The sequence below is a fragment of the Oreochromis aureus genome, linkage group 7 (genome assembly GCF_013358895.1).
Source record: "Oreochromis aureus strain Israel breed Guangdong linkage group 7, ZZ_aureus, whole genome shotgun sequence".
NCBI classification, from domain to species: domain Eukaryota; kingdom Metazoa; phylum Chordata; class Actinopteri; order Cichliformes; family Cichlidae; genus Oreochromis; species Oreochromis aureus.
This window is the reverse complement of record NC_052948.1, coordinates 61,638,968-61,654,461: the sequence shown is the minus strand read 5'-3', so window position 1 is coordinate 61,654,461 and position 15,494 is coordinate 61,638,968. Positions and strand designations below refer to the sequence as shown.

The following is a 15,494-nucleotide window of genomic DNA, read 5'->3' as shown; positions in this document are numbered from 1 at the left end:
TGGTGATTCAACTCACTTCCCCTGTCTGAAAAATGTGTGCGCAACCCAACGTGTGGCAGACATGAAGTGATTCAAAGATAAAATAACGGGACTTTTACGGGAGTTTGAGCAACGATTTCAGACTTTTGGTGAATCTCTCTGATCCACCCGTCAGCATCCAACTTGAAATGATAGACTTTGCAGTGTGACGGATTTGAAGGGCAAATTTGCCGCAGCTGGCTTGAACACATTTTATCAGAATCTCTTGCCAGGTTACCCCAACTTGGCAGCCCTCGCTGGTTGTGCATGTTAGGAACCACATATCCTTTTTTTCTCTGTAATGAGCATAAATAAAACAAAATTGCACTCAAGGGTCACGCACAAGCACTTTAATCACATCCTGAAGTTGGCTGTCGCTCGGGATGTCTGATACAGTCTGCTGGTCATGTTTCAGAGTTGGATAATGCAATGGTAACCCATATGAATGACTAATACGTGCACTATTTTAAAGCTTTTCAAGGACATTCGTGCAATATTGTGGTTGTAGATCCCGTAATGGTAAAGTTTCAGGAACAGAAAGTGTCCACTTTGAGTCAGACTGATATTTTATTTTTTTAATTCTTTTTTTTATTCTGTGGTTTGTGTTATGCACACAATGTCTCACCACCTCACATTAATTGTGCATTCTAAGCTCTTTTAACTTCCTTAAATCTGCCAAGTTTCCAAATATACATTTTTGGCACATGTATACTTTTACCAACATGAAGCACATTTTTAGAAAGTAGTTCTTATTTTTCAAATGAGGTGTCATATATGCAGAGACTATGACATAAGTTTTTCCATTTGGGCATTCCAAATCAGCAAAATTCCAAACACTATACCTGTAAAAATAAGTGGGCCACTGGCAATCCACTGGAAGTTAAAAAGTTAATGTAGTGTGAGAACTGAATTTGATAAAAGCTTATCTTAGAAATATCAGGTGGTCTTAATCGATTGCATGTCTTAACACTGCACACTTCCATCAAATTAATTAAATGATAGTATATTTTGTAATATTCTGAAAAGACTGTTATTAATCCTATGAGGTCTTCTATCGATATTTAATGAGCCCAAAAACCACTATGATTACTAAGCCATACACTATATTTTCAGAGAATAGTGATCTTTTTTTTCTTTTTGAAGAAACTGAAATTGTTATAATATTGTATTGTATACTCTCTCCCTGGTTGTAAATATATAACAAGATTAAAGAATAAAACATAATAATAATAATAATATATAAAAATGGGGTTAAACTGCAGTAGTAAGTAAGGTTAGACAAGCTCAAAGCAGATGTTGCAGAAATTATAGTTTGTCTGATTTTTTACATAAAATAAATAAAAGGTAAGCTAAGAGAATATAGAATTAAGATTAGCAACTGATGGTTGTTTGCAATTTTGGCAATTCCCAGCTTCAGTTGCTGTTTAATTTATTAATGGGATCCTTTAATCCCATTAGTATCCACTTCAGTTAGTTTAGTTTAAACCACTTTAGTTAGTCAATCATAAAAATATTCACTATAAAAAAAGCTAACGACTACAAACCACAAAGGTATATATTATTTTTGAGTGTATCATTTTTAAGCAGCGTTTCAAAATTAGATTTTCATACTAACATATGATGAAAACTTAATTTCTACTGGATATAGTTGTTTTAAACATGAATTTAGCTTTAAAATCAGCCAGCAGTTCATTCCACTTATATTATATAGTTGAAAATAAATAAATGAATCAGAAATCAACGTTAAAATGAAAAAATGAAATAATCCTCTACAGAAGAATGAAAAGGGGAAATGAGAGCCAATAAATTAACAATGCATAAAGAAAGTGGGAAGGGTCTTACAAAACGCCAGTTTGATGTTCTTAGTTGTGTCATTTGTCCAAGTGGTTTTCAGGTCGTGGAGCAACTTGTCAGTGACAGGAAGCAAACCGGCAAATTCTGTGTTTGTTGTGAGTTTTTCTAAAGAAAACAGAAGAAGACTGTGTGTCTGTGTTGGTCCAGTCTCAGTTTCTCTAAAAATGCTGCAGTTGCTTCTTTTACTGCTGTTGTCATCCACAGTAAGTCACACTTCTAGTCAATAAATTTAAAAAAGTATTACATGTAGTATTTTTTGTTGTTTGTTGTTGTTTGTTTACCATGTAAATAGACTTTAAGAATGTATCCTCCTATTTGCAAAATCAGGCTGACAGCCAGAGTCAGCGAGTGTCGGGCTACAAGAAGGCAAATGCATGTGTGTGCCAGCTAAACTCCACCATGTGGGTGTTCCCTGCTCAGAAGTTTAAGTACGTGTTGGAGGAAGTTCACACCTGTGAAGAATCTCTGAATAACCTACAAGAAGAGGTAAGAACTCATGTATATGCATTATTGTACTGAAGTAAGCTCTCAGGAACTAACGTTCTACTATTTTAAAAAAAACTGTAATACAAGTAAAAATAAAACATTATTTAATAAGTCATTAAATATTATTATCATAATGAATACTAAGTATGGGTATAATCAATCAATCGATATTTCATTATTTAAAGATAAACAGTGTATCAAAGTTACTTTCTTTTTTTTTTATATCATTCATATATTTTTTTATATGCCGCCTGCAAAAGATTTGTCTAGGCTTCACTGAACTTTTTTACATTTACCTCATCACTTGGGATTCAAATGTTTAAAATTATTGTTGTTATTCTTAATATTAATATACTACAAAGCTGAGGTCCATGATGTCTTATCTTTCAACAGATGGATATCTATCTATAATAGAAAATATGCACAGTATTTTATAATATAGGGTAATCACTTTTTCTTTCCCCTTGAAATAATAACTTTTAAAAATTTGGGTGTATTTTTTGCATAGCTCTTATAGAAAAAAAAGCCATGGCTTTGAACAAAGGATTTTTTTGTCTGCATTTCTTGAAGCTGTCGTTCTCCAGCCAACGTCTTCCTCTGATCCAAGATCAGTTTACTAACTTTACGGCCCGGCTGGAGCCCTACGACTACCTGCACTCCCAGGGCCTGTATACAGAACTGTCCCTGCGCCAGCTGGGCCAGGAGCTCAGCCAGTTACAGGTGGACATCGATGTGGTCCACAGCCAGCTTAACAACTCCCACACACAGAAACTCTCCAAAGAGGTAGAGCTAAAATAGCACGTGGCAGCAAAATACAACAGAAAGAAGTAATTTAATGTTATAATATGTCAGGTCTGATGTGATGTAACAGAATTATCAATAGAATAATATTATATCTGTTTCTGATAGGCTGATAGACTACATAAACATGTAAACAAGATGCAAACAATAGACACGCTTAACATGAAGACTGTGAAGGAGAAACTGCGCTACCTAAAGAATAATGTGGAGACCTGCAAGTCAATCCCCAAAGACTTCAGAGGTATGTGTGTGTGTGTGTGTGTGTGTACATGTTTAGATATCTTTGTGAGGACAGAAAATTGGCATGCTACTATATTTGTGAGGACCAACAGTCACTTACGGGGACAAAATGCCTGTTTGGGTTTGAAGGCATTTTCGATGCTTAAAATGTGATGTTAGTGTCAGAGTTACAATTAGTTTATTATTAGGTTTAGGCCAGGGGTAGGACTAACATGGAAAACTATGACAGGGGACGTGAACATGAATCAGAACAGGTGCATGCAAAAACTATGATGAGAGGCATGAACATAAACCTGAACCGAAGCTTGAAAACAATCTTGTGACTTAAATACTTGACGCCAGACAAACAGACGACCCGACACTGAACAGAGGAAGACAGAGGACTTAAATACATAGAAGGGTAATGAGGGAAGTGGAAACACCTGAGGAAACAAAGCTGACAGAAATGAACATGGGGGGGGGGACATGACACAGAGGACAGTCACACAAGGGGAACCTACACAGACAAGATTACACATTTAAACAGAAAAAGACTCATAAGCAAGGAGACATGGACGATAACATATACTAGACTCAACTTCAACTAATATCAACTAATAATAACCTGAGAAATTAATATTATTTTATAAATAATCAAAAATACAAAATAATTCTAAATAATCAAAAATACAAAATAATTCAAAATGCTGGGTCACCGATACAGCCCACTGACAAAACCAGTACAGAGCCATGCCAATCTAGAAATAAAAAGCTTCCCCTTTTCAAACCAAGCACACACTCTCAGGGGATGATAAATAACTAATGATGATAAATGACAGTGATTGACTGTATCTTATATCATCATCTACTTCAAAAACCTCCTGATCTTTCTATCTTTCCAGTTCAAGACAAGCACTGCGTCAGAGGTCTGATCACCAACATCAGTGACCCTATCACTACTAAAGTCAGTCCTCATGGTAAAAGCTATGTCTCTGGTTCGTGGGGAAAACAAGCCCAGAAAGAGAGCGAGGGGCAGAAGAACAGTTACTGGGTTCAACCTCTGCTCAGCAGCCACATCTGGGGCAACACTGTGCGCCTTTACCAAACCTACGAAGACTTCATGGCCTCAACAAACCACAGAGAATTTACCTTTGCTTCATCTTACAGTGATCCCAGCACAAATGAAGGTCCGAACGCCGTCCTGTACGGTGAGGCTCTGTATTATCACTGCTACCGCTCTGCAGACGTGTGCCGGTACGACCTGGAGGCCAACGAGGTCAAACGGGTGACTCTTCCAGGCACCGGTGTGGGTTTCAACAACAAGTTCCCCTATTGTTACTACGATTGCCGGCTCAATAGTGATGTTGATGTAGAGGCAGATGAAACAGGACTGTGGGCTCTCTATGCCACTCTAGGTAACCATGGTAACCTTGTGATCAGCCGATTAGTTTGGGACAGCGAGGTGAAGAGTCTCAACGTGACACAGACGTGGGAAACGAGGCTGTTCAAGAAGGCAGCGAGCAACGCCTTCATGGTGTGCGGTGTGATGTACGCGACTCGTTACGTTAATGAGTACCGGGAGGAAGTGTTCTACGCCTTCGACACAGCCACAGGCAAAGAAGACAACTCACTAGCAATACCACTGGAGAAGGTAGCTAAAGGAGTGGCTAGTCTGAGCTACAATCCCACCAACAAGCAGATCTACATGTACAACGATGGTTACTTGCTGGCCTACCAGGCCCACTTTAGATCTGAGGCTTTGTAGCTTTTTATTGTCACATGACCAAGCCAAAAAAAAAAAAAAGAGCAATGGCTGTTCTGTGCAACATCAATCTTAGCAGGTCTTGCAAATACTGAAGATATATCATGTATGTTGCATTTATTTTGCAAGAAAAAAAGCAATGTTTTAAAAAGTACAGTTTAAGGACTATTTTTGCAACATTGTTGTTAGCTAGCAAGCAATACAAACACCACAGATATGTCATGTATGCTGTACAGTAACTATTTTGGGGTTACAACTCCTAATGTTACTATTACCACTGTAGGGATGGGTGTAAAATTTATTTTAGTTTGAATAATGTGATATTGATTCATTACACCATGAATCGATTTTTAAATAAAAATGTATTTTGCCCGAAACGCCAGAATCTCAGGTTAAAGCTCACAAAACTATTTCAATCATCAAACAGCTAATGAGAGCTGGTAAACGAATTTTGCAAAAAGATACACAAAGCATGGACCCCCCCCCATTCACCCCGTCGGGTGCTGAAAGGCGACACCTCACAGATTCTGAAGCTGCAGGTTTCATCACTCTCCGACCAAAATTCACTGAACCAGCAGCAAAAGAAGATCAAGACTACGCTTCACGTTTGAAAAAGATTGTCATGAATTCCATCTTACTTTTGCTTTTTTTGCTTCCACCATGATAAAAATCACACTTCATGCACAGCTCTTTTTCTCTCTGAATGTACTTCAAGACTAGTTTACCATCTGAAAATTTCTGTTTTTTGCATTATTCGCTTGCTTATTACGCACCAGTCTACCATTGTGTAAAGTGCTGCTGCCCTGTACTTTTTTCTCCAAAAATGACTTCCAAAAAGAAGGCCTAATTTCTGCTGTTCAATACCAAAGACATTTAAACTTTAAAAATTATGCGAAATTACAAAATGCTTAGCAGTGTCTCTAATAAAACCTGCTTAACTTTGTTCTGCTTCACCTCAGCAGCATCAGGTAACGTTTGTATGCTGATTCATGGTTTTCTTCAGTTTTTGATGTACTGCAAAAATTTTTAAGGTGTTTATCTGCTATAAAAAGCCAAGCCAGGAAAATCTCCTTGATATTTGTTTGTGTTTTATTCTCAGTTTCTTTGACACAAAGGCATCTGCTGTAATGCTTACACCACTGATAAGGTCTCAAAAGTGTCAGATTTGTTTTTATATATAGATATAGATATAAAATAATGGATATGTACTGATAAGATAAGATAAGATAAGATAAGACAAACCTAGTCCCACAAGTGGAAAATGTTTTGGTCATGGCAGAAAGTACAAGTTTAAGAGCAGTAAAAGTTAAGATGAAATAGAATGACATATTACACAACAAGAAAAATAAATAAAAATAAAATACTATATACAATAGAATAAAGTACTATAAAATAAATAAAATGTAAAATAGAATAAAATGCTCTGTTATAGTAGGAAATAATTGCTCTTGGTAATATTACACATCAGGGAAACAGTTACAGTTGTGTATGGGATGTATGTGTGTGTCTGTCTGCACGTGTGTGGTCATCTGCGGGTCGGGTCGTTGTAGAGGCTGACATCAGTTGGGAGGAAAGTCCTCCAAAATCTCTCCATCCCACATCATGGGTGCTGCAGTCTCCCACTGAAGGAGCTGCTCAGTGCTGTCACAGTCTCATGCATGGGGTGGGAGATGTTGTCCAACAGGGATGACAGCTTAGCCGCCATTCTCCTGTCACTCACCACCTCCACTGGGTCCAGAGGGCATCCTAGAACAGAGCTGAGCCTCCGGATCAGCCTATTCAGTCTCTTCCTGTCCCCAGCAGAGATGCTGCCACCCCAGCAGACCACACCGTAAAAGATGGCTGAGGCCACCACAGAGTCATAGAAGGTCTTCAGGAGTGGGCCCTCTACTCCAAACGACCTGAGTCTCTGCAGCAGGTACAGTTTGCTCTGCCCTTTCCTGTAGATCACATGTGTTAAAGTCAAGGCCACATCCGGCCCGGCGTACATTTATATCGGGAGATCATTTTATATAGATGTACTATTATTGTTATGCATGGCCCAGCGATATAAGGCGCTAATAATATACAAACTACAGATCCCATAATGCAGCACTGCAGCCTCCTTGCTGAACGCTAGGCTAACTGGGAAGATTCCCGTGTCAATCAAGTCAAACTTCTGTTATTGCGAAGCTAGCTGTGCACAATGGTGGAGAGAAAAGTTGATTCTGAAAGCAGAGCCTTTCAGCGCCAGTGGGTGACTGAATATATGTTTACAGACATTGCTGGTAAACCCGTGTGTCTTATATCTTATTAGTGGAGCTAATGTGGCTGTAATTAAGGAATTTAATTTAAGACGGCACTACCAGACAAAACGTCAGGATAAGCTGAAAAACCTAAATGCAGAAACTACAGAAAGTAGAAGAGCTAAAGAAGAATCTGACATTTCAGCAGACGTTTTTTACCAGAGCAAAATGACAAACTGAAGCTGTTGTGAAAGCAAGTTTAATTGTAGCAGAGGAGATAGCCAAATCAGCCTGGCCATTTACGACTCTGAAGAGCTGCATGATGAACAGTGTTGGGTAAGTTACTTTAAATTAGTAACTTAGTTACATTACTAGTTACTTCTCTAAAAAAGTAACTCAGTTACTTCAAGTTACTCGTTACTTTCAAAGTAACTAGTTACTAGGGAAAGTAACTTTGGTTTTACTCAGAATTCTCTTGTTAATGTGTTGCTTCCGTAACTGGATACCCAGCAAGATTGTCAGTCTTCTATCTTGCTTACATGCCACAAGTGCACTGTGCCACCTACCAATAGAAAGGAAAAAATAATGTGCACATTTCCATGAGAGAAATCCCACGCCTGTTAGGTTAAGGCTGTGTGCAGGCAGGAGTGGTGGTAAGGAGGACCCAAAGTGCAGACTCACGGAGGCAAAAAGGTGAACTCAAAAAACAGCTTTAATGCTGAACTCAAAGTAACAAATTTCCAAAGTGCAAAATAAACTCAGGCAAGCAGACAGAAACACACAGCATAGTAAACGGTAGATCGCGACAGAGAGCACAGGAAAACACAGGGCTTAAATACACAGAGGGAGCAATCAGGGAATGGGCAACAGGAGGGAAACACAGCTGGGGCAAATCAGGACTAACGAGACAAGGAGAGCAAAACCAGATACACTAACATAAGACCGGGACCTTCAAAATAAAACAGGAAACATAACACAGATTGAACTTACAGACACAGACTCACAGGCACGCACTGTAACAGAGAGAACAGAGACATGGGACCAGGGCAGACAGACACTGACTGGACACGGGGATATAGCAACAAAGGATACACAGAGACGCGAACTAGACAAGGGGATACAGCTGACAGGGGAGACAGAGCAACTAGAGATGACAGAGACAAAAACCATAAGACAGAACTCAAAGAAACCAAAGACTAGAAATTAAAAATAATATAACAAACTCAAAAACCCTGGGTCAACGACCCAGGCCTCCTAACAACGCCTGGACCGTCGTTGACCGCCGCCATGATTCTAGCCTGCTTTTTACATCCAACACAAAAACTGCAGTCGTGGTGCTTTTGATTGTACTGTTAAAATCTCCCAATTCTTTTAATCTTTGGGCTGAAGGAAGGACAATACTCGGTGTATAAATGCTCAATCAACAATACTTTATTTCCATACAATTCAACACTTAAGAGCATAAGAACCATCATGATGGGGAGACCTGCCTGCAGAGGGTCACAGCAAGTCTCAAAATGGTGACGGGTTACTCAGCTTCTTATAGCCTCTAGTGGCCCCCACCTAGTCGTAAAAGCCTAAACATTCACATTCTTTCTCTCACACGGCGCCTAAGTTATGACCTCGGCTCCCTGTCTTTCTGCTCTCTGTAAAGGTGGGGGTATGGAATGGGGTCTGTCTCTTCTGCTATCAGAACAACAAGGCCTTCTGCACCCAGCATTCTCTTCATGATTCAGCAGTATGAAATGTCAAGAAACCATGTAACACATTCAACAGTGTCGAGTAGTACAGGTCAATCCAAAAGATCTAATGGTTTTCACACTCTTTTAAGTCAGAAGTATAATGCAAACTAAAACTACATACTGATCACACACTCTATATTAAGGGGTATAATATGATCTACAGCAGTATCATAATTCAACTACTTTGATTACATATATAAGGTAACATATGATAACCGAATAATCTCACAGTACTCAGAACTTGGAAATTCTGCCTTCTGAATAGGAAGATGTAGGTAACACCAGACTGCAGATGAGCTGCATACAGAGCTGGACTGGGACAAAAAAAATCGTCCCGGCATTTTGACTAGAGACCGCCCACCATTATAGGAAAAATCATAAAGCCTTTGAATGAAAATAAACACTGTTGTGACAGTGATGTACACTGTTCTGATGGTATATATGTATCAATCTATCAATTGTTTGTTGTAAGACTCAGATAACTATTTTTTTTTAAAGCGAGACATTTTAAATGAAAATAATAAAGAAAAGTATTTCCTTGTGCCCCCTTTCCTGTTAATGCCCTACCTGCCCCCTGGCAACACTTTGCTAGACCCGCCCCTGCACAGTTACCAGCTGTCAGCTACTTAGAAAAGGATCCTGGTGTTATTTGTCTCTCAGAAACAGTTCATAACTTCCCTTCAACTCATTCATGTCACCTAAAAGGTAAACCTGTTTCTCCATCACCTGTTCAACTCTGATGATTCAGTAAGGACATCTCCTGGTTTCATCTTCATGTTTCCCTCTCACCAGATAACCAAACCGATATCATGACCAGCAGCTTTACAGCTGTGGCTCCAGCAAACATCAGCTGATACTAGCAATTAATATTAAATAAATTCTAACAACAGCTGATCAAGCTTAAACGTGCTGCTGTTGTTTAACGCGACATCCGCTGGTTTCCTCTTTCTGGCGCAAAGTGGGCGATAAATAAACAAGAGAGAAAAGCCGATCAGCTGATCATTGATCAGTTTCGTGATTGAAGTAGAAACAGGAGAGGAGAGAATGAGAGAGGAAGAGGCAGCTGTGCAGCTTCAGCTTTGTGTCTTTTTCATTGTAGCTGAAGTCCGGGACAAACTGTGTTCCTTTTCACCTCAGTACGAAACGCGTAATATTTTCTCTGAATACCAGACGATTCTGTTTTTTAGGGACGGTTGGCAACTCTAATAATTAACCGTATGAACAAAATAAAGTTCAACATCAGTAACATAGCACCCACCCAGCTGTATAGAAACTCCGTCATGCTAGCTAGCACGCAGTACGAAAATGTCAGCATAACAAAAATAAACTCCACCTAAACTTGGTTTATATCTGACTGATAGACTGCAGGTCATAACTTCTTACCTGAAGTTCAGTTCACCTGACACGCGGACCGGCGGCCGCTTCGGGTCTCTCCTCTTGCCTCCCTTTTCCTTCATCCACCTGCTGGCTTCCACCACTTGCTAATGTTATTGAATCTGTGGAAGCTCCGCGATATCCACCACACGGCAAACGAGTAACGAGCCTATCTAAATCCCAGTAACGAGTAACGCGTTCCTGGTTTTGGCATAATAACTAGTTACCGTGCTCGTTACCACAATAATAACGTAGTTACTGTAACGCGTTACTTAATAACGCGTTCGTCCCAACACTGATGATGAAGGACAAAATCTGCGTTTTGTCCAGACGAAACGCAGATTTTGGCAAATGTGAGCCTGAGGAGAAATACGGGTTTGTGAGATGGCCACTGATTTAAGAACACAGTTGTGTGAAAGAAGCAAAAACTTTATTGCATACTCTGTTGCTGTGGATGAAAGTACAGACATGATGGACATTGCACAGCTGGCCATCTTCATCCGTGGAGAGGAAATATTGAACATTAAATCGATGCACGGGACAACGACAGGAAAAGACATTTTTTAAAACGTATGTCAAAGTGTAACCGACATGAAACTAACTGCCCTGGGACAAACTTGTTGGATGGAGCGCCGGTGTTGTGCTGTGAAAAAAGCGGACTAGTCAGCAGGATGCGAGTAAAGATGCAGTAGAACTGTACCGGTGAGTTATCAGCATATCACTGCATCATACACCAGGAAACGCTGTGTGGTAAAGTACTAAAAATCGAGCATGTAATGATCACTGTAACGCAAACTAAATTTTATCTGAGCTAAAAGTTTAAATCAACGTCAATTTCTGTTGGCTGAGTTGGGATAAAAGTTCTCAATTGAGTTTTTGAGCTCAGCAAGGAAATCTGTCAGTTCATGGACATGGCATGTGTGATGCAGTGAAGGCATTTCAAATGAAGCTGTCACAAATGCACCAGTGCAACTTGCCTCACTTTCCCTGTTGCCAAGTAATGTTGCACCAAGTCAGCGGACTTTGCTGAACTGCACCTGTGCAGATTCAGATGGAGCTGCAGTGTAATGATACACTCAAGGGAAAGTATGACACTGAAGCACAGTTTATTAGTTCCATTCCTGAAGCAATGCCCCAGCTCTGTCTACATGCGGCTCCAACCTTGTATGTTTTCATCTATTTTTTCTGGGGGTTTTGGCAGCATGTTCATATTTCTAACTTGCATAATTTTGACAGGATATATTTTTATGAAGAGCAAAATATTTAAAGTTTATTTTTTTTAAGTTTATTTAATCTGGAATAATATTCCTGTCTGTTTTTATTCATATTTATGTTTAAAAAACATTGTTTTAGTGTGTTCAATAAATATTTATCTTGTTTGGCCTGCGACCTAAAGTGTGCCTTGAGTTTTGGCCCCCTTGCAATTGAGTTTGACACCCCTGCTGTAGATAAATGATCAGAATTATAATATTTTTGACTGTCTGTGTCAAAGTCAAATCGAATCAGTTATAGAAATAGAAATCGATCACCCTATACCATTGGGACCACTTTGGACTTTACCTTCCATATCTGCTCCCATTGCTGCACATGGACGTCCCTCTCCTGTCCTGGTTCTGCTGGAGGTTCCTTCCTGTTAAAAAGGAGTTTTTCCTTTCCACTGTCGCCAAATCACTTGCTCATGGGAGCGATATGATTGTTGGGGTTTCTCTGGTTTTTTTTATATTATTATAGGGTTTTTGCTTTTCAATATAAAATGCCTTGAGGGAACTGTTGTTTTGATTTGGTGCTATATAAATAAAACTGAATTGAATTCAAAGTAAAGGGTTTTGGTGTTGTGGAAACGTGTAAATGAGAAAGTAAAGCCTATTTCAAATTTAGGGTTTTGGATATTAGCAAATATTAACAAAATCATTTGTCCCTTAAAAGAAAATTATTTAAATACAAACTCATATTCCACCATGTCACTTGTTTAACCAAAATTAAGATCAATGTGAAAAATTAAGTGCAGTGTACTCTATGATTCAGTAGCTTGTAGAGACACGTGAACATTTCAATAATCTTTTTGAATAACTTCATCGATTACATTATTATTGAAAAATTCTGGCCCACTCTTCTTTGCAGCATTGGTTCATTCAGGTAAGGTTTGCAGATATGTGTTTGTTGTTATCCGCAGCTCTGTTAGGGCCACGGCAGGATTTTAGTTGGGTTTAGGCCATTGCAGCTTGGTCGTGTGCACTTGAATTATGAACTATAAAATGTGTAACATTTTATCTGATACTTGAAGGAGAATTTTTAAATGTTACACAATGTTAATTTCAGTCAGTGTAAATGCACTGGAGAATATTTCACAAATATCTCCAGTAGAATAAATCACGTAAATGGTAGACACCATTAGGAAGTAGGAATTTTTTAATGTTCTTTTTATTCATGTGGCCATTTAAAAAAATGTTGTCTATAAAATTAATCATATATTAGTTTTCTGCATTCAGGAAAATTAGGATTTTATGTCACATGTGAAAAAAGCTAGTAAATACATGGTACAACAACTAATAAGTTGACAATGTGTTTGAATTTAATTTACTTATTTAGAGTTACCCACACTGCGACACGAAAATGGCATTTTCAAATGTATCCACTTTGGAAACCGTTTTCAAAAAGCTCAATTTTCCTTGACTGAAAACGCCGTCTCATCGTGGACGGAAGGCCAAAACAGAGAGAAAACGATGTGTTTTCAAATGAAAACGTATTAGTGTGGACATGGCTTCAAACTTAATTCTACGATTTGGTTAAAAGTAAAGTGTCTTGTGCTGTAGTGAAGCCAGAAGGATCAGGATGATATGAGAATGTGGTAATGAGTCCTGTCTCAGTCACTTATGGATGATGGGGGGGAGCATGATTCGACATGGATGGCCTGAGGATACAAACTCCTTTTGAGCCTCTCTGTTTTTGGCCGGATGGTTGCAGAACCTTCTGCCTGATTTCAGAAGCTGGAACAGTTTGTTGCTGGAGTGGAATGGGTCCTTCAGTATCTGAGCTGCTCTAGTCCAGCATCTCCTGGTGCAGATGTCCTGTAGGGAGGGGAGAGCAGTCCTGCAGCAGCGTTCTGCCATACTGATCACTCTCTGAAGAGCTTTTTTATCCTTGACACAGCTGTTCCCATACCAGGATGTGATGTTCTGTGTGAGGATGCTCTCCACAGCGCCTGTATAGAAAGTCCTGAGGATTCTTCACTGTAAATAAACTCACTGCCTCACAATATAGGTCTGAATGTTTTGACTGTGTTAGAATTTCAGATACAATGGGTTAAATTAGCTAATTAGTTAATTAGTTAATTAGCTAAGACAGCTGGGTCTAGAGATGGCTTTTTAAGTAAAGGTTTAACTACAGCCACCTTGAAGGCCTGTGGTACATAGCCGATTATTAGAGATAGGTTTATCATATTTAAGATCGAAGAATTAATTAATGGCAGGACTTCTTTGAGCAGTTTTGTAGGAATGGGGTCTAAAAGACATGTTGATGATTTGGAGGAAGTAATTATTGAAGTTAACTCGGGAAGATCAATTGGAGAAAAAGAGTCTAAATGAATATTAATGGTAATGAAAGTAGCTGTAGATAATATTACATCTGTGGGATGATTATGGGTAATTTTTTTATTTAATGGTTAAATTTTTATTCGTAAAGAAGATCATGAAGTTATTAGTTAATATTAAAGGAATGGTTGGCTCAACAGTGACTCATTGTCAGCCTGGCTACAGTGCTGAAGAGAAACCTGGGGTTGTTCTTATTTTCTTCAATCAGTGACGAATAGTAAGATGTTCTGGCTTTGCGGAGGGCTTTCTTATTAAGCAACAAACTATTTCTCCAGGCTAAATGATGATCTTCTAAATTTGTGACACGACATTTCCTCTCCAGCTTACGAGTCATCTGCTTTAGGCTACGTGTTTGAGAATTATACCGCGGAGTCAGGTACTTCTGATTTGAGGTTCTATTTTTCACAAGAGCTACAGTATCCAGAGTCATATGTAGTGAAGAGGTAAAATTATTAACAATATAATTGACCTCTGTTGGAGTAGCATTGAGGTAGCTGCTCTGCTCTTTTAACAGGTAACATATTAAATGCTCAGTTTCTAAAACATATACAATTTACAACACATTCACAAAGCAGGGTCACAGTCAGATGCAATTGTGGTGGCAGATTTCTTTACTCATGTATTAATCACATATTTTAATCATATCACATTAGTAATGGTGATATCACTTTCTCACTTAGTTGTATGCATGCATGTAGAATGTTATCACAAGTGGGCCCCCGGTTTTATTGCACCTTCACAGAGGGTCCGCAGTAGACTTGAAGATCTCCATATATCCTGCTCTTAGGGAGGTGATGGGTGGTCATAACTTTTCTTAGAGTGGGAGAGGTGCAAGGATGAGCTGGACTGAAGGTATAGAGATATATTATGCTATGGAATGTTCTTTGTTTGAGAAGGTATAAAATAGTTCAGGGCGGTGTCCTACCTAAGAAAACTGTTTGGTGTTTGATCTGAACGTTTTCTCCACTGCAGTGTTTTTCTTTTTCTTTTAATAAACGTCACTTCAAAAGACACGCTAACCGGGTTGTTGCAATTTTATTTAAGATTTTCCACAACACAATGCACTACCAGATGAGCTGAATGAGTTCTACGCTTGCTTCAATACCCTAAACACCAACCAACACAGAGGGATTCTACCAGTAGAGGCAGCTCTTCACTCACGGTGACTTTGACTGAGGTATGCAAGGTTCTGAGGAGGACTAACCCCCGCCAACCACCTCCCCACAAAAAACAACATAACCTGTCTGACTATCGCCCCATCGCACTCACTTCAAAAAGACCATCTTGGACACACTAGATCAGCAGTCCCCAACCTTTTTTGCGCCACGGACTGGTTTATGTCCGACAATATTTTCACGGACCAGCCTTTAAGGGGTCGCGGATAAATACAACAAAATAAAACCAGTACCGGTACCCAAAAAAG

At 39.1% G+C, this 15,494-nt stretch overlaps 1 protein-coding gene across 1 annotated transcript; it reads left to right on the top strand.

Moving 5' to 3' along the window:
• The first annotated feature begins 1,871 nt into the window (after window positions 1-1,871).
• Window positions 1,872-6,196, top strand: LOC116322498 (olfactomedin-like). Its single transcript, XM_031742585.2, has 5 exons — window positions 1,872-2,075; window positions 2,200-2,358; window positions 2,929-3,141; window positions 3,268-3,400; window positions 4,281-6,196. Exons 1-5 carry the CDS (start codon window positions 1,875-1,877, stop codon window positions 5,141-5,143), a joined length of 1,569 nt encoding a protein of 522 aa, XP_031598445.2. The 5' UTR covers window positions 1,872-1,874; the 3' UTR covers window positions 5,144-6,196.
• The last annotated feature ends 9,298 nt before the right edge of the window (window positions 6,197-15,494 follow it).

Excerpts from the sequence above, each read along its gene's own strand:
- LOC116322498 (XM_031742585.2), top strand. The coding sequence starts at position 1,875 with ATGTTCTTAGTTGTGTCATTTGTCCAAGTGGTTTTCAGGTCGTGGAGC. Across the intron at positions 2,076-2,199 it reads TACTGCTGTTGTCATCCACA|GCTGACAGCCAGAGTCAGCG; the intron begins GTAAGTCACACT and ends TTGCAAAATCAG. Across the intron at positions 2,359-2,928 it reads TGAATAACCTACAAGAAGAG|CTGTCGTTCTCCAGCCAACG; the intron begins GTAAGAACTCAT and ends CATTTCTTGAAG.